General features: G+C 54.1%; 2 protein-coding genes across 5 annotated transcripts; both read right to left on the reverse strand.

The window, feature by feature from the left end:
- Window positions 1-2954: 2954 nt before the first annotated feature.
- On the reverse strand, window positions 2955-11060 carry ANP32E (acidic nuclear phosphoprotein 32 family member E). Of its 3 annotated transcripts, none has more exons than XM_061364394.1 (7): window positions 10765-11057; window positions 9047-9196; window positions 8458-8580; window positions 7519-7684; window positions 5784-5941; window positions 4356-4410; window positions 2955-3140 (listed from the first exon to the last, which is right to left on the reverse strand). In XM_061364394.1, the coding sequence occupies exons 1-7, from the start codon at window positions 10828-10830 to the stop codon at window positions 3076-3078; spliced, it is 783 nt and encodes a 260-aa protein (XP_061220378.1). In that variant the 5' UTR covers window positions 10831-11057; the 3' UTR covers window positions 2955-3075. The 3 variants fall into 3 exon arrangements, with proteins under 3 accessions (XP_061220378.1, XP_061220377.1, XP_061220379.1); XM_061364393.1 differs by having other exon boundaries at window positions 2955-3143; XM_061364395.1 differs by lacking the exon at window positions 2955-3140 and having other exon boundaries at window positions 4384-4480; window positions 10765-11060.
- A 3060-nt stretch (window positions 11061-14120) lies between these two features.
- Window positions 14121-18626, reverse strand: LOC133218208 (uncharacterized). 2 transcript variants are annotated; one of them, XM_061364396.1, is made up of 5 exons: window positions 17924-18619; window positions 16303-16368; window positions 15478-15551; window positions 14851-15006; window positions 14121-14354 (listed from the first exon to the last, which is right to left on the reverse strand). In XM_061364396.1, exons 1-4 carry the CDS (start codon window positions 18288-18290, stop codon window positions 14872-14874), a joined length of 642 nt encoding a protein of 213 aa, XP_061220380.1. In that variant the 5' UTR covers window positions 18291-18619; the 3' UTR covers window positions 14121-14354; window positions 14851-14871. The 2 variants fall into 2 exon arrangements, with proteins under 2 accessions (XP_061220380.1, XP_061220381.1); XM_061364397.1 differs by lacking the exon at window positions 14851-15006 and having other exon boundaries at window positions 17924-18626.
- Between the last annotated feature and the right edge of the window lie 3971 nt (window positions 18627-22597).

The raw sequence follows: 22597 nt of genomic DNA on the forward strand, positions 1-22597 counted from the left end.
CTGGGCCATGCCGGTTCCGGGGCGCCACCGCCTCCGTTTAACACAAACCCAACCCCGGCCCCCCAAAACAGGGCTCGGAGCTCCCGTTCGGTCCCATGAGCAAAAGGGGATTGAACAGAGCTTAGAGGGAAAGGTGATTGCTCCCAAACCCCAAGAAACCAGCCCCAACTCCTGAGCTCCGCACCCAGCAGAAAAGCCTGTTCTGTCACCAGCTTCCTCAAGTGCTTCCAAGAGGGAGTTTGCCAGGAATGCTGGAACAAGCTCACCCTGAAACCAGTGCTGGGGCTGGCTGCAGTGCAGAGCGGCACACACACCACCGAGCCGAAAGCACCGCAAGCACCAAGCCCCAGTGGGGACGATGCCACCGGTTCCCCACTAACGCAGAGGTAACAGCAAGGAACCTCTCTCCACTCCTTCCGAGCACCACATTCTCCATAGAAGAAGGAATCCAATACAAGAGCCGGGATTTATTTGAAATAATTCGGTTTGAAAACGTTTTAATTTAAAATTTACAGCACACAGGGGAAGGGGGGGGGAACGTGGTTTTGTTACAACTAAACTCTCAGAAGAGTGCTGCAGGGTTGGATTTTTCTCTTTAACACTGGCATGGCTTTATTCAAAACACAGTTGCACAAAATCAGTTACTCCAAAGGTTGTCAGGAAAGAAGTGGAATCAGGAACCGAACCACACTATATACATACTGCCATACAAAGAGCATTAAAATAGGACAAAAACCTCTACAAAATATAAAACCCACCCTTACATATTTGCATGAAAAGACCACCCACCAAGCAAAAAAGTTTCCAAAGTTAAATCTGGAGGCTCTGCATTGCTTCAGTTCTAGAAAACGCTGCTTCCGCTGCATGCCAAGCTGAGGAGCGGGAAAGGCTCCCATGGGAACGCCGAGGGAAAGACGAGTCCTGTGCGAGGAGAGGCTCTTCGGACGTGGTGCCTGATGCGCGCCAGGGTTAGGAAGGGGGGAGTCTGCCTTAGCTCAGGGAAGGGCTGAGTTTCGCTGCTTTATGAGCTCATCCAACCTCAGAACTGGACCCACAGACCAGTGTTCAAATACTGTCAAGCCATCAAAACAGACTTCTTTCCCCCCATTTAAAACTAGTTTGCTATGCATCAGTAAGACAGTTAAGGAGAACCCTGACAGCGAGGTACTCTGAAGTACACCCTTATAAATAACAGATTTCAATCATTCACTGAGACTTCAACAAGAAAAAAACCATAAGCAAAAAAAAAGATGGGAAAACACGTTTCTATCCCAAAGCTGAGCACGAAGCAACTGCCTTGAACACAGAGCCTCCACAAGAAGATAGGATGTGCACTTACCTACGGGTTCTATTCGGTCAGGATTCACACACAAACACGGGAACTGCAGGTTGTGGTTGCAAACGTCGCTTTAGCGCTAGTGCCTTTACCCGAACTGCAAACCCCAGCAAGTTCACTTCGCTTCCACTCAACTCGCTCCGCTCGGATGCTGCCTTCAACAGCTACACAAGGAACTAGGACTTAAGGCTCTATCTGGAGGGGGGGGGGAACCACGCACACAAGAAACAGGGCTTTGCAGAACTTCAACCCTGCAGGATCTAGACTTGATTGAAGAGTTGGAAGTGTGTAAAATACCTCTTAAAATACTCACAGGTGACCTACGGGTGAGGGACTGAATTAGCTCCGGGGAATCTCCCTCTTCCCCACCCTTGTGTCTCCCCCAGGTTAACGGCAGCTGCTGTCGGCCAAGACAGATACAAAAATAAGTCTCTTGAATAAAGCTGTGTGTGATATTTGGTTCAGTACCTACGTGGAACAATGGGAATTAGTTTCATCTCAAGCCTACTGGTTTCAATCCAAATCCCAACTGCAAGAGGAATGCCGTCATAGCTGAACTTGGGTGGTGGCTCGAATAGAAAAACATCAATCTCGGGCTTGTCACAGAGTGAGGACAGAATTAGTCAGACCTGGTGGTTGCAGTCAGGCTGCTAGAGAAGAAACACCCCTTGTCTGCATGTCTCCTGTACTCACCACCGACTGCGTGCAACCACCCAGCTTTCTGCAGCCCTTCAAGGTAAAAAACCCTAAACTATGAACTAGTATTATACATGGACTCGAATGGTTTACCTACAACCAGATGTAAAAGGTTTCAAAGGTGACCTGGGAAGAAAGACTACCTCCTGTCCATCTTTCCCCCTTCAATGACTCTATAAAAGGGGGGGATGCTTCAAGAAAATGCGCTCCGAGGGGTTACCCGTTAACATCTGCATGAGAAATGCATCTATTTGATAGCCAAATACTGTTGCAGAATTCCCAAAATGACAATGCAAGAGCGAAGTGAGGGAAAGTTTAACACAGGCTTCTAGTGAAATGGTTCCACACTCCAGATTGTTAATACCTGCAATGGCTCTTCTGGAGCAAATGGATGGATTACAACCCTTTGTTTGCTCTTGAAGGTTGGATAGTCCAGCAAACACAATCTTCTGAAACCCACTTAGGCTTTAGAATATAATACACAAAATGGACAGAAGACTTCAAAGCCTGTTCCAGGAGTCCCCTTTTAAAAAGCTGAACTAAAGGTGTAATCCAGTTGTCTACTTCAAACAGAATCCCTGGGAAAATGAGGCTGCACTCAGCTCCTCATTTAAAAGAGGCTGCAGTAAGTGGGTTTGAGTTTTAGCTTCTTCAGTATAAAAACTTTCAAGGAGGAAAACCACACTAGGTTAAACCCATGTGAAATGGGTGTTTTCGTCTGGGCTAATGATGACCAACACAGCAAGCTTGTAGAAACCAAAGAGCTCCAAAGAAAAGTTGGGGGGGGGGGGGAAACTTGACAATGGCTTCAGTGATTATAGGGCTGAAAATTGTTTTCTACGTACAGGTTCACTACCAGGCTATTATATCTTATTTGGAATGATAAAAAGGGCAAGAATAGTAAAACCACACTTCTCCTATAAAAAGTTAACGTATTATCTTCTGGAGGGACATCTATGGTACATGGAGACATACAGATCTGCATAATCACTATTGCGTGTTCTGGAACCGAAGAGGCTGGTCCTACTGGTGTCTAGAACAAGTTAATCCTCCTCTTCCTCGCCTTCATCTTCAGGATCTCGTTTCCTCTTCTCCCCTCGCACACCCTCTGCTAAGGAAAGAGGGATGCACACATCTTGTTATGCTCCGAAAGGGACCTTTGCCCTTTTTGAAGAGGGAATTGAAACCCATCCCTCTTTGTTGGTAGTTAATGCACTCACCCCTGCGACAGCACCCCAGCAAAGAGCAGTTTAAGCAAATTCATTCATACAGGCTGAGTTAAATTAAGTTCAAGCTAAGCCTGGGCTGTTCCATACAGGAATTATTGATATGAAGTCTATATATATATATATATATGTAAAGAATTGTTCTGTTAACATATATTAGAGACCTAAAATGATGTTTCCCTACCTCCTTACCTTCAGTTTGCAGCAGGTGCCTAATCCCTGCCCAAGCCCCAGCAGTTCCTGCTGATCCCAAATGCAACCTGCTCCAGCCTCTCTCCAATACAAACCAATACCAGCACCTCCCAGAAACATCTATTGAGCCTGTTCTTAGGAACAGCCTTAAACTGCTCAGTGGACTGTGCGCTCTTGTGGTGAAAGCGCAAAATGCAGAGCTGTCACATCCAGAGCAGTCATTTCCTGGCTCAGCAGCCATCCTGCCCTCCTGCTTCATGCTCTTAAAGAGACTGAAAGGCTGCATTTGGAAAAAGGAAAAGCATTATTTCCAAATGTCAGCTTTTTCCATCCCTAGAAGTGGTTCAGCTGAATCAAGTGCACAGACGAGATGGGCACTGGGCTGGGGAGGGCTAGAAGTCACCTACAGTTTGCACTGAGATGGAAGCAGGCTTCAGGATTAGCACAAAACTCTCTTAGAGATCAGGACAGAATTCCTAACCATTAGAAAAGGGAAGTTCTGGGAGAGCCTTTTAGCAAGAAAAGTACAAGGAAAGGCTGGTTTAAGATTAAACTTCCTTAAAGGTTTTACCCTCTGGTAACAGCAGGGGACTCTCACCTGGTGTCTTAATCTTATCAGAGCACAGAGATGGGTACAACTAAGGTGCCCCCCACAATTCAGGGTACTGTGGGCACAGGAATGAGCCTCTGCCTGTGGAGCAATCACTGCTCCAGCACTGCAGAACAGCACCCATGAGACTGGGAATCCTCAGAGGACGGGCGAGCTCTTGCTTAAACCAGTCCTAAAATACTCCCCACACATCCAGAACAAGCAAAGAGGGATTGATGCCACTGAAGCGCACATCCCAACCTTGCAAAGCTCCAGGACTATAAAGAACTGATCCAGTCACAAGTTGAGCACTTACCTTCCTCCTCCTCATCACCTCCTTCTTCAACGTAGTCATCATCATCATCTTCATCCTTCACAACAATTGGGAAATACTGTTAGGATTTTTGTTGCAAGTTTGGCTTCTGCACTGATCATGGAATCCTGGAATGGTTTGGGCTGGAAAGGACCTTAAACCCCTTCCAATTCCAACCACCTTCCACCAGACCCCATTGCTCTGAGCCCCATCCAAATTTCTGCTCCCTGATCCAGAGCAGAAATCCAGGAAATCCCACTGCATCCAGAGGTCACATTCCACCTTTACTGTTTTGGTGCTGGCCATCTGCACAAGGACAAGGAACAAACTGACTCCAGTGCTTCTCATCACCCCCTATTCCTTTGTTTTTCTCCCTTATCGCTGCCTCAGGCCAGGTCAAGAGCAACCTCTTGCAAGCAGTCAATACAAACAGCCTTTTAACCCACTGTCAGTAAAGGAGGAGGAAGAGGAGGCAGAACAGTTTCTTACTGGGAATTACTGGGAATAGGGTTGTTGGGGGTTGGCCTTCTTCCTCTCCAAAGCTGATAACTGAGAAATGCAAACAGCAGCCCCAGAACATAAAACAATGGCACAGGATCCCTGCCCTGCTGCCCCAGACAGGCCTGGAAGCCACCCGGAGCTTTTGCCTTTAGAGGCACTGTACTGCAGGCACAGGGTAATGTAAGGAATAAAAACGTGGAAGCATCAGAAAGCCCATCCAACATCTGCCCTTAGACCATGGGAATTAAACCCCCTCTGGATTCATTCAGTGCCTTTTCATTCATTCATTGCCTCATTTCTGAAAGTACAGGGAAAACCTTCCAGGACAGAATTCTCCAAATTTCACATAACATATTCCTGTACCAGTGCCCAGGAAAAACTCATTCCTGAGCTTCCTCCTGGTCACATACTGCTCCAAAACCCACCTCTCAGCTCCTGCTTTTGGAGCAGGTTTCGTTAGTGTTAGCTTCCTGACCTGTGCCACGGTTGTTACCTCTGCAGAGCAAGACAGAACTGAAGTTCCAGCCACCAGTGCTGCTTACAAGGCAGAGTTTTAAGCCAAAGGAGTTTAGCACCAGATTTCCAGCGCATCCCTGTGAAATGCAACTGACAGAGTAAACTCCTATCAAAACGAACTGCAATGAAGTCACTGCCACAGGGGGTTTAGGACCTGAAAAGATCCCATGGGCTGTTTTCCCCAGCTCTTCACACCACCACCAAGAACATTTCCATGTGAGTGCAAGGTAAAAGCCCTATTTATTGCAGCAAAACCCACACAGACTTTTCCTTCATTTCATTCTACTTGAAGTACTGCTAACTTGTTGCTACTACCTAGTCTTCCTCTGCTGAGTCTACACCTCTGAGTAACCTCAGAAGCCTGCAGCAGCTTCTCTTTTGTTTCTTGGAGCTGGTAGAACTTACAACCCTTACCTGAATCTCTTCTTTCATCAGGTATGAAAGACCAACTTCCTCTTCCTCTTCACCCTCCCCCAGATCGGAGCCTCCATCATCTTCATCATCCTCCTCTTCATATTCTCCTGGAGGCCCAGCTTCATCCTCACCTTCGTCATCATCATCCTCATCTCCGTCTGAAATGAAGGACACACATATGCTGCAGGTGAAGTTTCATTAACCCCACCTTACGTTGGGTTGTGTACACCAGCTCCAACCAGTTGAACCCTTTTTCTCCCAGAAGGATTTGGGTTTCCTTGTGGGAAACAAGCCTGATTTTCATCAAGTTAATCTTTATCAGTCTTTTCCCTCAAGAAAGGATCCCAATGGTTTTACATCAGGAGCTGCAGGCAAAATTCCTGATGCCTGAAGCAGCTCCATATGCAAACTCCTGCAAGAGAGCCGAAAATGTGGTCAGTGGAGGGGAGGCTTCCGACAGCATCAAACCCCAAAATATTTAAAGGCAAAACCAGCTGAACACATTCCGTGTGTTTTATGTAACCCCTTACTCGTAACGCTGAAACACCTCCGGGCCCGAGGAGCTGCTCCCTCAGCTCATCCCGTTCCTCTGTCTGGAGCACAGAATCACTTGCAGTGTTTCAGTTAAGCAAATGCCAAGATGATTTAACACTTCAAGTTCATAACCTATGCCTCTGTTTTCACACACCACAAGGATTTCACATTGCAGCTACCAACCCTCTGGCTTTCCTGGAGCTCTTTTTAACACAGGCTCCCAAATGCGGAGGTGGCCGAGTGCTCGCAGCAGCCCCTTGGAGCCAGGGTGCAGCAGCGGCAGCTCCCAGGTCACCATTTAAGGCTCAGACACTGAGAAGGCTCAGTCAGAGGCTGCTATGACACACTTAAAGAAGTCTATAGCCACACACTGACAGACCTGTACCTACAGGTTTCATTTACAGTTGGGTAACAACAGGAAAAAAGGAGGAACAGCCTCTGTCAGGACTCCAGGGATCAGATCAAAAGCACTATGTACATGTTTGAATAGAAAAAATGGGATAACACTTGAGCACAGCAGTGAAGCTGTTACAAAAGCCAGTAAAATGAGCATTTTTCATACAGAAGCCAGGCTGAGAAAGCTGTGCTGGGGCAGCCTGGAGAAGAGAAGGCTCCTGAAGGGGAGACCTTAGAGCAGCTCCAGTGCCTAAAGGGGCTGCAGGAAACCTGGAGAGGGGCTTGGGACATGGGCCTGTAGGGACAGGCCAAGGGGAATGGCTTGAACCTGCCCGAGGGGAGACTGAGCTGAGCTCTTAGGCAGAAGCTCTTCCCTGTGAGGGTGCTGAGGCGCTGGCACAGGGTGCCCAGAGAAGCTGTGGCTGCCCCATCCCTGGCAGTGCTCAAGGCCAGGTTGGACACAGGGGCTTGGAGCATCCTGCTCCAGTGGAAGGGGCTGGAGCTAGATGAGCTTTAGGGTCCCTTCCACCCAAGTCTGGAACTCTGTGGTTTTGAGGCTATTTTATCTAACAGGATCTCTTCTTTAACCTCAGAAGGCTCCTACAGAGGCACCCAAACCCTCTGGCAGGAGCTCTCCTTCATCCATGCGTTAGCACCAACTAAGGTCTAGAAGCCTGGGCTTCAAAGATAAGAGTGCAGCATTGTGCTAGCGGCTGCAAGAAGCTGCTCCACCCCAGGCTGCATTCACATTGACACCTCCAGCACAGCACACTGCTTCTGGGCATGCTATATTTTGGGGAGTTACCCTCATCATCATCATCCTCCGAGTCCGGGGCCTCGTTGTCTTCCTGATCAAACCCATCCAGGTATGTGATCTGCTGAAGCAGCTCGAAGATGCTGTCTCTGTAGTCCTCGAGGTTTGTGATCTCACAGTTGAACAGGTCAAGGCTCTTCAAGTTCTTCAGGTTTTGCTGAAAACAAACAAAAAAAGGGTTTCTTTTTGCCCCCCTTTCTTCTTGGGACAACCACACGGTGCTTCAAGTGACAGCACAGCCACAGCCCAGCTGGAGTTCACTGTCCCCAGCCCCTCCCTCGCCACTGTTTTGCTGCCTGTTAAATACAAACTCAGTTCAAGAGGCTGTTTGCAGGGGAAGTGCTTCTGGAGGTGGCCTCCAGGGCCTGCCTGTAGCACCCCCAGCACATCCCTCCAGCACCACACCTCAGAACACATCTTTAGGGCTGGTTTTGGTTCGTGCAGCTGGTTTTTGCTCAGGCAATCAAGGGCAAAACTGAACTCTCTTGTAAACCCTTTGGCTGAGTCACTGTAAGGAGCAAGAGGGACTTGGCACAACTTGGAACTACACTGTGGAATCTGCTTTCTGAACAAGCTGATGGGGATTCGTGTCACCTCCCAGACCTTATGCACTTATGCTTATGAGCCAGCCTACACCTTAAGGAATACAGGAGGATCAGCAAGACATAACTTGGGTGCTTTCCATCCCAAAAAAACCCCAGCAGCTCAAAAACCTCCAGTTTGGGACATCCCATTGTTAATGCAGAAGGAACTGTATGGTTACTGTCTCCTACAGCCGTGTCGGGGAGTTAACTGAGTCAGGACCAACCAGAACACCAAACCCAGCCCACCCCAACGCCTCTTCCACCTGAGCTGGCAAGAACTAAAACGGGACGTATTCCTGATAGCCCCCCCCATATTTATTGTGTTTTCCTCTCACTTCATACTTACAAGAGCTTCCACAGTGCCAAGATCTTTGATTTTGTTGCCACTTAGGTTTAGATATGTGAGATTCGGACACCTTTCTGCAAGGACCTCCAGGCCTCCTGAAATGACGTTGTCGCTCAACTCCAACTGTTACACAGAACAAATGGAGTCATTAAATGGTCGGGTTCTTAACTATTAGGTTCAGACCATGTCATTTTTCATCGTCCTCCCTTTAACTGAACAGTTTCATCACCACGCTGATGGCTTTTGAAGAGTCCTACGCACGTTCACAAGCTCTCTCTGGCTGCCAAATGGCATCCTTGAAGCCTACTTTGAGAATGAGAAACCCCCTGGGTTTGGAAACCTCAATTTTAGGTTAGTAGAACATGGAGTTAATTCCCTGTGAGCCTTTGTTCTGCCACCAGCCAGGCAATCCAAGTGCCTCAACCAACCCACAGAGCTCAGCAGCACGTGGCCAGCCAATAAGATGGGCACCAAGAGTCCTTGACCAAGCCCAGTTTGGCCATAACCAATTGGAGATACCCAGAACCACTTGAGATCTTCACAGCCTCACCTCACAAGGCTCTTGCCATCACCTCCACAAGGTACGTACCTTCCGGAGCTTACTCAATGTGGGCAGCTTGGCCAGCGACGTCAGCTCCACGTTGGCCATGCTCAGGAACTCCAGTTCTTTGAAGGAATCATTCAGGCCTTCGATTTCCCCGTTGCTGGATCTGCAGTTATCGAGCACCAACTCCGTCACCTTCCAACAGGACAGCAATATGCATCAGCTCAATGAGCAGCAAAAACCCCACAGGCTTCATCTAAACCACGACTCGGGACTGCTGAAGATCCATCAGTTTGATGCTGGGTTTAAATTTAGACTAGACTCATGCTCCAGAATCACCAACACCCACCTAGGTACAAAACCCAAGTCTCCCTTCCTGGGAGGATGCTGCAAATGCTCCAAACCCCATCATCTAACCCCAAAATACATGGGAAAAAACACCTGTTTAGCTTCTGATAACACAGCCATGGCCTGGGGGGTGCAAATGCTCCAAACCCCACCATCTAACCTCAAAAATCAATGGAGGAAATCACTTGTATAGCTTCTGATAGTGCCTGGGGGTCCCCTGCATGCAGTGGAACTGCTTCTAAACTCTTTTCATTTAACTACCCGAATTAAACCTACAAACCCATCCGAGTCCTCTCCCAACCCAAAACCTGGCTCCGCATCACGGAGCTCTGGGGTTCGTTAAACCCAGCTCACCCATCCCCTGGTGCCAAAGCCCCTCAACGCGGGTCACCCACAAGGAGCCGGGATTCCCTTCCAACTCTATCCCGTACAGGGCACGCCGCACTCCTCAGGAAGGGCAGGAACAAGGTGACTCTTCCCTTCCCCTCAACCACCAGCATCCCAAGGCTGCGGAAGCCTCCGCGGGGCGCACGCTGCCAGCTCCAGCGCAACTCTCGCTCGCGGTTCGTTCCCTTTCCCGATCACAGCAGCGTTGCTCCAGACACGCACAAAGTTGCAGGCAGGGAGGGGAGAGGGCTCCACACGCCCGCACAGCACATGGCAGCCTCCGCACGGCCCCGCCGCCCATAAACCTGCCCGCAAGCAGCACTTTCGGACACTCTTTGCCCCCCCAAAACCCCACGCGGCGAATGCGACGCATCCGGACTTTACTCCCGGGGCGAACCGGGCGCTGCTTTCTCCTCACCGGCCACGCTGCAACCCCCCCATGTGCGGGGCCCTGCGAGCTCCCGCGTTTCCACACCGATTTCCCGCAGGAAACGGGAAGTTGGAGGCGAGGGAAGGACGGGAAGGGGGGGGATTGGGGGGGTACCCCCCGGTTGTACCCCGCGGGGCGGCGGCCGGGAGGAGCGGGACGGAGCCGGCCGCGCCACGCAGCGCTCAGCGGGGAGGCGGCTTGCGGGGAAGGAAGCAGCATAAACTGCACCGAGTGCGCGCGGCGGCCGAGGGAAGGGCCGTGACCTGTTTACCGCGGCCGCGCTCCCAACTTGCACCAGGCAGGGAATTACGGGCGGGCGGAACTTGGGGGCCGGCCCGCGCCCCCCCCCCCCATCCCCATCCCTCGGTGCCCCCCGCTTCGGGGCCAAACTTCGCGGGGCTCGGCCGGGCCGAGGGACGCGGCTGCCGGGTCCCCGCCGCCCCGGGGCCGCTGCCCGGAAGCGCCGCCCGCGCCCCGCGGGGCTCCTGCGCCACGGCTGACCCAGATTCGGCGCCGGGCAGGGCCCGCACGGCGGAAGGCGGCGGTGGCAGTGGTGGTGGGTGAGGCGCGGGCCCGCAGCGCGCCCGCCGCCGCTCACCTTCTCCGGGGCCCGGTTCCGCAGCTCCAGGTTGATGCGCTTCTTCATCTCCATGGCCCCCCCCATCCCGCGGCGCTGCGGTAGCGAGGGAAGGGCGGCGGGGCGCGGCGGGGGCTCCGGCCGCGAGGTCAACGCCGCCGCCGCGGGGGGAGCGCCGGGAGCCGGGACGGGAGCACCGGGGCCGGGCAGGGGGAAGCCGGGGGACGCCGCGCTCCGGCCGCCGCTCCGAGCGCCTCAATGGCCGCCGGCGCACTGAGCCTCCATGACATGGCGCATGGCGCCCCCTGCCGCCGGCAAGGCCCCGCCCCGGGGCGGGGCTTCCTCCGCCATCCCGCCGCTCTCATTGGCTGTGTCGTTTCGCTGGGGGCGGCACCCGATTGGCTGGCGGCCCTGCCCGTCCGGCGGCGCGGCGCTCGTGAAAGGCGCGGGGCGGGGCTTCGGCGCCGTCAGCAGGGCGCGCGCGCGCGCGCGGGAGAGAGAGAGGCGCGCCGGGAAGCGCGCGCGTTTTGCACGTGGTGGTGGCGGCGGCGGCGGTGACGGTGACGTCACGCGCCGGGCGGGGGGGAAGTGGCGGGACCGGTTACACGGGGGTTGGGGGGGGCGTACACGGGGGTAGGAGACCTCAGAGCAGCTCCTAAAGGGGCTACAGGAAACCTGGAGAGGGGCTTGGGGCAAGGGATGCAGGGACAGGGCAAGGGGAATGGCTTGAACCTGCCCGAGGGGAGACTGAGCTGAGCTCTGAGGCAGAAGCTCTTCCCTGTGAGGGTGCTGAGGCGCTGGCACAGGGTGCCCAGAGAAGCTGTGGCTGCCCCATCCCTGGCAGTGCTCAAGTGGCATCGATTTTACAGTCGAGACCCCCTAAGAAGAAAACAACTTCAGCACCAAATGTGGCACCAAATTGGCAAGATTCAGTCTTTCTGAGCCCATTTTTAACCCCTTCTCGAGTAACCGGGGAAAGGGAATGGCTGAACTCTCACTGTTTGCTCCTAAAACAGGAAATATCTTCTCCGTTGAGTTTACACAAAGGGAAAAGGAGCAGAGATTCCCATGTGGGTTTTTTTCCTTGCTGCCAAATAGCTCCAGCTCTTTGTGTCTGAAAGCTGAAAGAATCAACATACAAATATTTGGAATTGCCTGACGAGGAGGGACCAACGCTTCCAGCCTGGCAAAGTGCTCCTGGAATGTTTGTGGATCATGGGCACAGCCCTGCTGGAGATCGGCATCTTCCAGCACTGAAGCTTTAAATAGGGAAAGAGTGGCACAGGGAAGAGCTTCTGCCTCAGAGCTCAGCTCAGTCTCCCCTCGGGCAGGTTCAAGCCATTCCCCTTGCCCTGTCCCTGCATCCCTTGTCCCAAGCCCCTCTCCAGGTTCCCTGCAGCCCCTTTAGGCACTGGAGCTGCTCTAAGGTCTCCCCTTCAGGAGCCTTCTCTTCTCCAGGCTGCCCCAGCCCAGCTCTCTCAGCCTGGCTCCAGAGCTGAGTCCTTCTCAGGGCTGCTCCATCCCATCTCCCCCTAGCTGTGTCTGTGCTGGGGTTGCCCCAGCCCAGTGGCAGGACCTTGCACTTGGCCTCATTGAACCCTATGAGGTTCTCATGGTCCCACCTCTCCAGGCCCCTCTGGATCCCATCCAGTGTGTGTGGCATGATGGACCCGATCCCAGTGTCCATGTCACTGACAGAGCTCTTGAACAGGATCGGTCCCAACACTGATTCTGAAGGACACTGCTCCTCACTGGTCTTCACTTGGCCATCAAGCCATTGACCACAACTCTGAGTGAACCCAGCCAATTCCTTATCCACCGGGTGCTCCATGTCAGATCCGTGCCTCTCCGGTCTAGAGATGAGGATGCTGTGTGGGCCAGTGCCAGATGCCTCGCACAGGTCCAGGCAGGCAACACCAGTGGCTGTCACAGAGCTTGGTACGGTGCTGCTTGAGAGAGCCTCTGCTTGCTTCGTGCCTGGCGATGACCAGGAGAGGGCTTCGAACGCGGAGGGAAATCCTCTTTGTGTTAAAGGAGCTTATCCAGCAGCGGTTTGCTGGGAGAACTGGGCGGCGCTGGCAGAGCCCAGGGCTGGGCATTGCACCAAGGCGGGGAAAGGGATAGGGCAGGGAAAGGAGCTTGGGAAGGAGGATGCTTGGGAAGAGCTCCCGGCTCTAGGGCTGCAGAGGAGCCTGGGTGTGAAGCACAGACCCGCCTTTCCAAAGGGAAAGCAGTGAAAGGATGACTTCAGCTCTCAGTTATTGCCACTTGCACGAGTGCCTTTGCTCTCTCCTGGTATCATGTGCAGGACTCCAAACCCTGCCATGCGTCCCAGCACCCTCACAGGGAAGAGCTTCTGCCTCAGAGCTCAGCTCAGTCTCCCCTCGGGCAGGTTCAAGCCATTCCCCTTGCCCTGTCCCTGCATCCCTTGTCCCAAGCCCCTCTCCAGGTTTCCCGCAGCCCCTTCAGGCACTGGAGCTGCTCTCAGGTCTCCCCTTCAGGAGCCTTCTCTTCTCCAGGCTGCCCCAGCCCAGCTCTCTCAGCCTGGCTCCTATGGGAGCTGCTCCAGCCCTCCCAGCATCCCCATGGCAGGGGCTGGAACTGGATGAGCTTTTAGGTCCCTTCAAGCCAAATCCCTCTGGGGTTCGTGCTCCCCTCCCATAGCAGCGCGGGGCCGGGAGGTGGCACTGCTTGGCGGCACGTTCGCGTCTCGGGAGCTCCGGGCGCTGTTTCGGAGCCTCTCGGCTTCCCGGGAAAACCGATGGGATAACCCCAGAGGGGAGCGAGGGGCGGCGGGACCCCGCTGCCCTGTGCGGCGGAGATGGGCGGGCTTGGGATGCTCCTGCCCCATCAGACCGCGGCTTTTCCACCCGGGGTAGGTGCGACCTCCGTGAGCTCTGCCCTGGGTCGGGTTTGCTGCCCCTCCTTCCCCATAACGCTTCCAAAGCAAAGCAGCAGGGACACGGATTGCATCCCCCCAGAGCTGTGCCAAGAGGAGGAGCTTTCCAAACCCATCCTTCCCGACCAAAACACCCCGTTCCTGGCAGCTTGTTCTCCATAGGGAGCTGGAGGAGCCGGAGGAGCTTGTCCAGCTCCTTGCACCACAGACATTGCCGGGCTTTCTATGTAAAGAGCAAGCGTGGAGACCACGATCCTGGGGATGCCACCACCGTGAACCCCGTGATGGGTGGTTGCCAGCGAGGGGGATTTGTCCCAAACCAGCCCCATTTAACGCAGTGGCCTGGGAGGATGGGATGCCCCTGAGGTGCTGAGGTTTCCCGGGATAACTGGGATAGGAATTGGAGCAGAGGAGCCCAGCTCGGGGCTGGATTCCTCCCGCTTTCCTGGAGCGTGGCGGTGGAGAGCCCAGGCACCAGTTTCCTTGGCAGGAATTCACGTTTACAACGGAATGAGAGGGAAGAGGAAAGAACCCGCTCAGTACAAAGCTGCTCAGTGTTTGCACAACGTTTATGGCTCGGGACAGCATCATCCATCCACTGCAAGCTTCGCACATGGAGTCACTGCAAAGGGAGGCGCCGGCTCCGCTTGGAGGATGTGGTGTCATTCCCAGCGCCGTGCCCGTGTCCTGGTCTCCATCCAAGCTGCTGTGCCTGAAATGGGGGGGAAAAGGTGAGGAAGTGCCACGTCCTCCCATTGTGTTCCGACGCAGGATTGTGGCGGGGATGGGGGGGTCTGGGTGCACCTGGGTGGTGACGAGCTCCAGCCTCTGGAAGGGAAGGGGCTTTGGGTGCTGAGACGCCTTTAAGAGTTCACCCCATTCACACGCTGAAGGCTCAATGCAAAGAGGTTTTTGAGTGGAAAATACCCTAAAATGCCTCTAAGCAGCACTTGGGGCTGCTCTGCTTGTCCCTGGCATTGCAGGGGGCGGCTGGAAAGGGTTTGTTTTATGTGTTTGAAAAGCTGCTCCTTGGTGCTGCTTTGGGAAGAAGGGAATTTTGTTGCCCCCAAAACACAGGATCCTGGAACTGTTTGGGTTGGGAGGGACCTGAAAGCTCCTCCAGTTCCAACCAGGGACACCTTCCCCTAGAGCAGGATGCTCCAACCCGGCCTTCAAGTGAGTGCTTGAGTCCTACAAGGCTTTAGTACCTTCTGAGCACGCTGCTGGGGTCATAGCAGGAAGCCCAGGAGGATGAGGATGAGGATGGGGACGTGGCACCGCAGGGCTGATCCCACTGACTCCTGGGACTCCTGGGACTCGTGGGACTCCTGGTACTCCTGGTACTCCAGGTACCCCTGGTATTCCTGGCAAGCCAAGGGGAACAGGTCAAACATCACTTGGATTCTTGTGCTGCCAGCCAGCTGCTGCCAGTCTGTGTCCCAGTGGGCACCTCTGCCTTCCCAACTATCCCATCCCTGCCCTGGAGCATCATTCTCTGGCCCAAAGGTGACATCCTTTATCCCCTTCCCAAAGCCCTGCCTGTGCTTGGTTGGATGTAGAGGATAAGGAATAACCTCTAATGCCACAATGTAGGAGTAACCTGTATCCCCAAGGATGCATCCATTAGGATGGGGTTGGTCTTATTCAGTCAGGAAAACTCCTGTGCCAGATGGCAAACTAAGCCCATGGCAAATGGATCCCAGCTCTGGCATGGGCACCCTCAACCCAGGCTCATCTGAGGTGTGCAGAGATTTCACATCCATGGGGTTCACCCGTTTCTTTCTCCTTGTGACAGCGCTTTCAGCAAGGAAGGGGGACGAGAGAGTCCAACTCACCCCATAGGAGTACGTGGTGGGCAATATCGTGCTGTTCTCGGAATAGTACTCGACAGTCGCATACAAGTAATCACCTGGAATGACAGGAATGTGCTGCTGAGGCTGTGCCAGCATTCCATAGAGCCAGGCAGGGGTCCTGCCCACCCAAGCCATAAAATAACCATGGAATCCCAGCCTGGTTTGGGCCATTCCCCTTGCCCTTATCCCAAGCCCCTCTCCAGGTTCCCTGCAGCCCCTTTAGGCACTGGAGCTGCTCTAAGGTCTCCTCTTCAGGAGCCTTCTCTTCTCCAGGCTGCCCCAGCCCAGCTCCCATCTCAGACACATCAGTGTCGCCAGTGGATGCTGCTTTGAAAGCCAGAGATGTTGGGTACCATTTGCTCTCCATTGCCACTACAGGGGGTCCTGGTCCCTGGGCTTCGCTCACATCATCCACGCTCAGGTGAGCTGGGTCCCACCTTCAGATCATGGCTTCATCTCCGCAGCATCTCCCCACCCTCAGACCCGTTCTCACTGCTGCAGAGCTGCGAGGGCACCAGGCAGCTCCTCAGCTCCCCTCAGCATTGAGCTTTGGGCTTGAAGTCAAGCCTGAGGGCGCTGGAGGCAGCATGGGAGGGGTGGGATGGCCTCAGTGCCTCTTTGGGATTGCAGAGGGCTTGATTCGGTGCCTTTTCCCTGCCACTGCATAGGTTTTGATGGGCAAAGCCTGCGGGAGGCTGGATGGAGACTTCCCAGCATCATTCCTATTCTTATCCCAATTTGCTCATGCAGCTTGCATAAAATGACCAAAACCCACCCAAAGCCACCCCAAAGACAAGGATTTCTCACTGAATCGAGATGCGTAGTCATATAAGAACTCTGAGATATCCTCTTCTCCTTCCAGCTCAGCATTCCCTAAAACCAAGCAGAGAATGAAGGGTTCATCATCCACAGTGTGAGCAGAGCAGCTTCACATGGATAATGGATTCCCAACAGCCCATCATTCCATCAGAGCCTTCACACCTACAGCGTGATGGAGGGAATCCTAATGGAGCTCCAGAGCCAAAGGGAGCACGGAGGTTACTTTGTGCATCCCACATGGGGTTTGTGGGTCTGTCCTTGAGGAATAACATGGGACAAAGAGTGCACTTGGCCAGCAGAGGAGCAGCAAGGCGGCCATTCCCAGGGAGGGATGCTTGGATTGCACGGTTGGCTCTGGGGATATTAACGTTGGATCATGGCAAGGATGCAGAGCTCCCTGCGGAGCACAGAACCATCCTGAACCTGCTGGTGCAGAGCTGAGCACAACCATGCCTTGAGAACACACATGGGGTGGGGAGAAGGGGCAATGGCCAGGCTGGACCAGCCCAGCTCTCCCAGCCTGGCTCCATAGAGCTGCTCCAGCCCCTATAGCATCTCCATGGCCTCCTCTGGCCTCGCTCCAGCAGCTCCACATCCCTCCTGCACTGGGGGCCTCCTGTCACACACAGCCACAATTCCCAAGCTTCCAGGGAATCTCGGACCGGAGCTGCCCTGCGCCTTCCCACGCTCGCCCATCGCAATTCCTCCATCCCTTTGGCTCCGGCGCCGGCAGCTCCGGCCCTCGGGGCACATTATCCCATGCCCAAGGCTCTCTGAGAACGTTATTCCAAGCTGGCTCTTGTATTTACACTGGAGCCGCGCTAGGAACAACAGAGGAGGAGGATGGAGGCAAAGAGCTTCCATCTGGAGCTCCCCCTCCGTGGCCGCTTTTAACCCTGGGATGTTTCACATTTGGCTCAGTTCCTCCTCGTGGAGGAGGAGGAGGAGGAGGAGAAGGAGGAAGAAAGCTCTTGGCAGCTTCCAGTTCAGCTCCCCTCAGCCGGTGCTTCCCAGTGCCTCCCATTCCCAGCAGCTGGACTTCACGTGTGTCCATCCCTCATTCACTTCAGGTTCCTGCCTCATCCCTCCCAGTTCCATGCTTTTCCTCCCAAGTGCCCACCTAATGCTTCAGGAAATCCTCTTGGGTTTGGTTTTCCCACCCCCCCACTCCCCCCCCCCCCCCAATTGCCTGTGTCTGTCTCTTCATAGCTTCCAGCTGTATATTGAGTTATTAGGGATGCAGTATGAAAAACATTAATGATCAGACTCATTCTGCAAGCACAAACCATGTTCTCCCAAGCACATCCTTTATATAACTTCCAGTAATTCCAGTGTGCTTCTCCATGGGTTTTCCTATTGCTCCTGACAACCCCTAGAATCATGAAATGGGTTGGGCTGGAAGGGACCTTAAAGCTCCTCCAGTTCCAACCCCTGCCATTGGCAGGGACACCTTCCACCATAGCAGCACCCAACCAAACACCCCAAGACCTTTCCTCCTGCAGGACCGCACCCCGAATCCCAGGCAGCATCCCAGGGATACCTCGATCCCAGCACTTTGCAGTGGGAAAGCATCACCCTGTGAGCCCAGAAAGCAGCGGAAGGCATTTACCCAGGGAGAGATGAAGAACCAGGAGCGCGGCCATCAAGAACTTGGTCATCCTACGTTCCGGTGTCGCCCGCCGGTGCTCGGCGCCGCGGCTCGGGAATGTCTCCAGGCGTCCCAGCGGAGGCAGGAAATGACTCTTCCGAGGGCTGGACCGAGCAGCCCCGCGCTCGGATCCAGGCTTTGCTGCAGTTCGCCCAGCGGAGCGATGCCCGGCTGGGCTGCGGTGGTCCCGTATGGACCAGGAGGTATGGACCAGATGCTCCGGCCAGGGCGGTTTTCCCTTCGCAAAGAGCTTTCCAAGGGCTGAGTTGCAAATCTTGGGAAGTTTATCCCCCAGGGAGGGTCGGAGCCGCTGGACGAGCTCGCACATGGAGGGAGGATGGCTTTGATTATGTTACAACAGAGTGGATGTTATTAATAGCAACTCCTCCGTGCAGAGAGAGGCGAAGGCAGAAATGACGCCTGGGAGCCAGATTCGGATCCTGACTTCCCTTTAAGTCTTGGGGGACTTCTTGTGCTTGGCTTCATTTCGCCTTCCCAAGCCTCAGTTTCCCCTTTAAGCAGCAGCATGAAGAGGTCACAGCCGGAAACACCCCAGGTTGGGATGGTTTAGGAGCCGCACTGGGGCAGGGTCAGCTCAAGCTCCTGGTGCTCTGATCCGGGTTGGTACCAGCTGCTTGTTTCCCTCCTCCTCTAAACCAACGGAGGAAAGCTTTCCCTGGGAGAGGAATGGGGAGGAAAACAGGATCCATCTCTGCTGCTCTGGGGAGGAAAGCTGATACCAGTGCAGAAGGTCCCCAGGGAATTGATGTGATGCTGGTGGGAACTGGTGTTAACTGGTGTGACGGAAAAGGGGAATCGAAGGAGCAGGAGGTGGGACTTTATTGCTGGTGCTCCTGCAGCCTCATCCCAGCATCCCGACGGCCAAGGATTCCTATTGATTTAAGCCAAGGATGCCTATGGATTTTAAGGCAAGGATTCCTATTGATTTAAGCCAAAGATTCCTATGGGGTTTAAGGCAAGGATTCCTACAGATTTTAAGGCAAGGATTCCTGTTGGTTTAAGCCAAGGATTCCTACAGATTTTAAGCCAAGGATTCCTATGGATTTTAAGCCAAGGATTCCAACAGGGGAATGCCTCTGGGCAGGCAGGAAGGGAACCCTCCCCTCAAACTCTCAATACAAGCAAGAAATCCGACCTCCTTGGGATGAACCCCACTGGGATCAGAGCTGCCAGCTCAGCTGGGAGGTGCTTGGGGAGATGCAGAGCCATGAAAGAGTTAGGAGATTGTGGCTCAAAGTGATGGGGAGGGGAGGGACAAGGAAGGAGGATGAGGGTGCTGGTGGCTTTTATTGGATGGGCTTGGAACCTTGGATTGGCCACCTGGGGATTGAGAGCAGCTCCTTGTTGGATGGGATGATGGAAAGCTTGGAAAAACATGGAATAACCAGGAAGCACAGATCCTGCAGCGTGGAGATGGTGCTACAGGAGTGGGGGAAACGCACTGGAAGGGCTCAAACAAACCTTCCTCCCCAGCTCTGCTGTTTGTGAGCACATCGGTGTCCAGCTTGAGCCTCCCCAGCAGCATCCTGCATCTTCCTGGTGTGAGGGATGGTCCTTGGGTCCCATTGGGAAGTGCAGGGCTGGATTTGCAGTTCTGTTTCTGGCTGCAGAAGGAAACCCCCCCGGTTTTGTTCATTTGGTTTCTCTTTCAGGTTTGTTCTTATTTGCTTTGCCCATCCCTCAACACAGAGCAGAAACGGTGCGGCCAAACCAGCACCTTTCCCACCTCGGATCCCTTTCCCACCCCTCGAATTCCCACTTTGCTCAATCTCTGGCCTTTTGTGGCTTCTCCCCGTTCAAGTTTACACGCTGAAATCCAACCTGGAAAGGTCCTGCAGTGAAGGAGCAGCATGGGAACGATGCCTTTCCCATGGGAAAACCCAACGTGGGAGCCACAGCCCAAAGAGGCTTTTCCAGAATGGGCTACAAAGCTGGACCTTGCTTCTCATGAGGAACCTGCTCGAGTGGAAAATGCCCCTGAAAGGTTGGAACTGGAGGAGCTTTAACCCATTCCATGGTTCTATGCTTGGAGCATCCCAGTGCAATGAAGCCTGATGGGAATCGCACCATGCCCATGCTGAGGATGAAGATGTGAGTGAGCTCAGCCCCGTGCCCGGCTCTCGGATGCATCACGTCATTTCCCAGCTTTCATAGACGGAAGTAAAACTTGGACATGAAATATTCCAGCTGGGAAATCAGACTCTTCCGTTAACAATGCCCTGTGCCTGCGCAGATGACATTAGCAGCGTTCCTGCGGAAGTCTCCGGAGGGGACATTGTTCCGTGTGTTCAGGGCAGGAGATGAGAAGATGGATGAAGGAAACCTAAACCCCTCCATTCCCCCATGGCACCAGCTGCCGTGGGCTTCCCGGTGCTCCCGAGAGGTAGGTGGGATGAGCTGTGCTTCCCATGGGAGCGCTTTCAGGAATAGGGGGGGTTCTACTGGACAGGCTGTTCCTGCTGCCCATTCTAAATAAAGTTTTCCTGCTTTTGTAAACAGCGTCTGCTTGGGCTGACTGGGAAATAAACATGGAATCCTGGACTGGTTCGGGTGGGAGGGGACCTTAAAGCTCATCTAAGGACACCTTCCACTGGAGCAGGATGCTCCAAGCGCCTGTATCCAGCCTGGCCTTGAGCACTGCCAGGGATGGGGCAGCCGCAGTTCCTTGGATAACCTGCTCCGGAGCCTCCCCACCGCCTGCAAACCGTCCGGAAAGGAGGCTTCCACCTCGCTCCGAGCACACAAAGCTCCTGGGATAGCGGCCAAGAGCTCGGGACCAGCGGCGCGGGGCCACCGCCACCTCGTGGTCCCCCCGGCCGGAGCCCGCCTGGCCCAGGGGGGCGCATTCCATGTGCTGCATCCATGCGCACTGCTTCCAGGATTAGGGATGAATTAAAAAGTCCTGCTAAAAACCCTTCCCAAAAGCTGCAAAGCCCCGGAGGGGATTTTCCAGGGGCTGGTGCTCAAATCCTATGGGAAGAGATGGCACTGAAAGAGTCGGATCAGAATGGTTTGGGTTGGAAGGGACCATCCCAGGATGTAAGGATGGGATGTATCTAGGATGCAGGGGTGAAAGATGTCAAGGTTGAAACATGTCTGCAATGCTGGGATGCAGGAATGATGTGTGAGGGGATGCAAGGGTGATACATGTCTGCAGTGCTGGGATGCAGGGATTATGTGTGATGGGATTCAAGGGTGATACATGTCTGCAATGCTGGGATGCAGGGATGATGTGTGATGGGATGCAAGGGTGATACATGTCTGCAATGCTGGGATGCAGGGGTGATGTATGAGGGGATGCAAGGGTGATACATGTCTGCAGTGCTGGGATGCAGGGATTATGTGTGATGGGATTCAAGGGTGATACATGTCTGCAATGCTGGGATGCAGGGATGATGTGTGATGGGATGCAAGGGTGATACATGTCTGCAATGCTGGGATGCAGGGGTGATGTATGAGGGGATGCAAGGGTGATACATGTCTGCAGTGCTGGGATGCAGGGATTATGTGTGATGGGATTCAAGGGTGATACATGTCTGCAATGCTGGGATGCAGGGATGATGTGTGATGGGATGCAAGGGTGATACATGTCTGCAATGCTGGGATGCAGGGGTGATGTATGAGGGGATGCAAGGGTGATGCATGTCTGCAATGCTGGGATGCAGGGATGATGTGTGATGGGGTGCAAGGGTGATACATGTCTGCAATGCTGGGATGCAGGGGTGATGTATGAGGGGATGCAAGGGTGATACATGTCTGCAATGCTGGGATGCAGGGGTGATGTGTGATGGGATGCAAGGGTGATACATGTCTGCAATGCTGGGATGCAGGGATGATGTGTGATGGGATGCAAAGGTGATACATGTCTGCAATGCTGGGATGCAGGGATGATGTGTGATGGGATGCAAGGGTGATGCATGTCTGCAATGCTGGGATGCAGGGGTGATGTGTGCCTAGGATTCTGGGATGTGGAGATGATGTGTGCCTGGGATACTCAGAGACAAGGACAATCCGTGCCTGCGATGTTGGGATGCAGGGGTGATGTGGATGTGTATCTTGGATCTCAGGGTGCAGGGATGATATCTGCCTGGGATGCAGGGGCCATGTGTGCCCGGGATGTCGGGATGCAGGAATGATGCGTGCCTGGGATGTCAGAATGCATGAGCAATGTGTAGCTGGGATTCAGGGATGATGTGCGTCCAGGATGCTGGGATTCTGGGGTGCCGTGTGCCCGGGAGGCAGGGATGATGTGCTGGGATGCCAGGATAATGGACTGGGATACTGCACACCAGCTTCTTCCCCACGTTGCCACCAGATGCTGCTGTTAAGCCACAGCAAAGCCCTGCCCGGGGGTCCCGTCCTCACGTCCGTGGGTGCCAGCACCGGGGCGGGAGAAGCGGGGATGGATCCTCACTGGTGCCGCGTTTCCACCCCGCGGTCCGCAGCCATGGGGCGGGCAGGGCTGGACCCGCGGTCACAGCTCCCTCCAGAGCCCTCAGGGGACACTGACGGGGGGACACTGATGGGGACACGGGGGAACGGGACCTGACCTGGGTTGGAGCATCCCCACGGCCCCGTCCCCGCCCCAGCGCCGGGAGCTGCTGCTGCTGCTCC

The sequence above is a fragment of the Neopsephotus bourkii genome, unplaced genomic scaffold, assembly GCF_033783945.1.
Source record: "Neopsephotus bourkii isolate Nb327-2 ecotype Australia unplaced genomic scaffold, CSIRO-AGI_Nbou_v1 NB_1233, whole genome shotgun sequence".
In the NCBI taxonomy this organism is placed as follows: Eukaryota; Metazoa; Chordata; class Aves; order Psittaciformes; family Psittacidae; genus Neopsephotus; species Neopsephotus bourkii.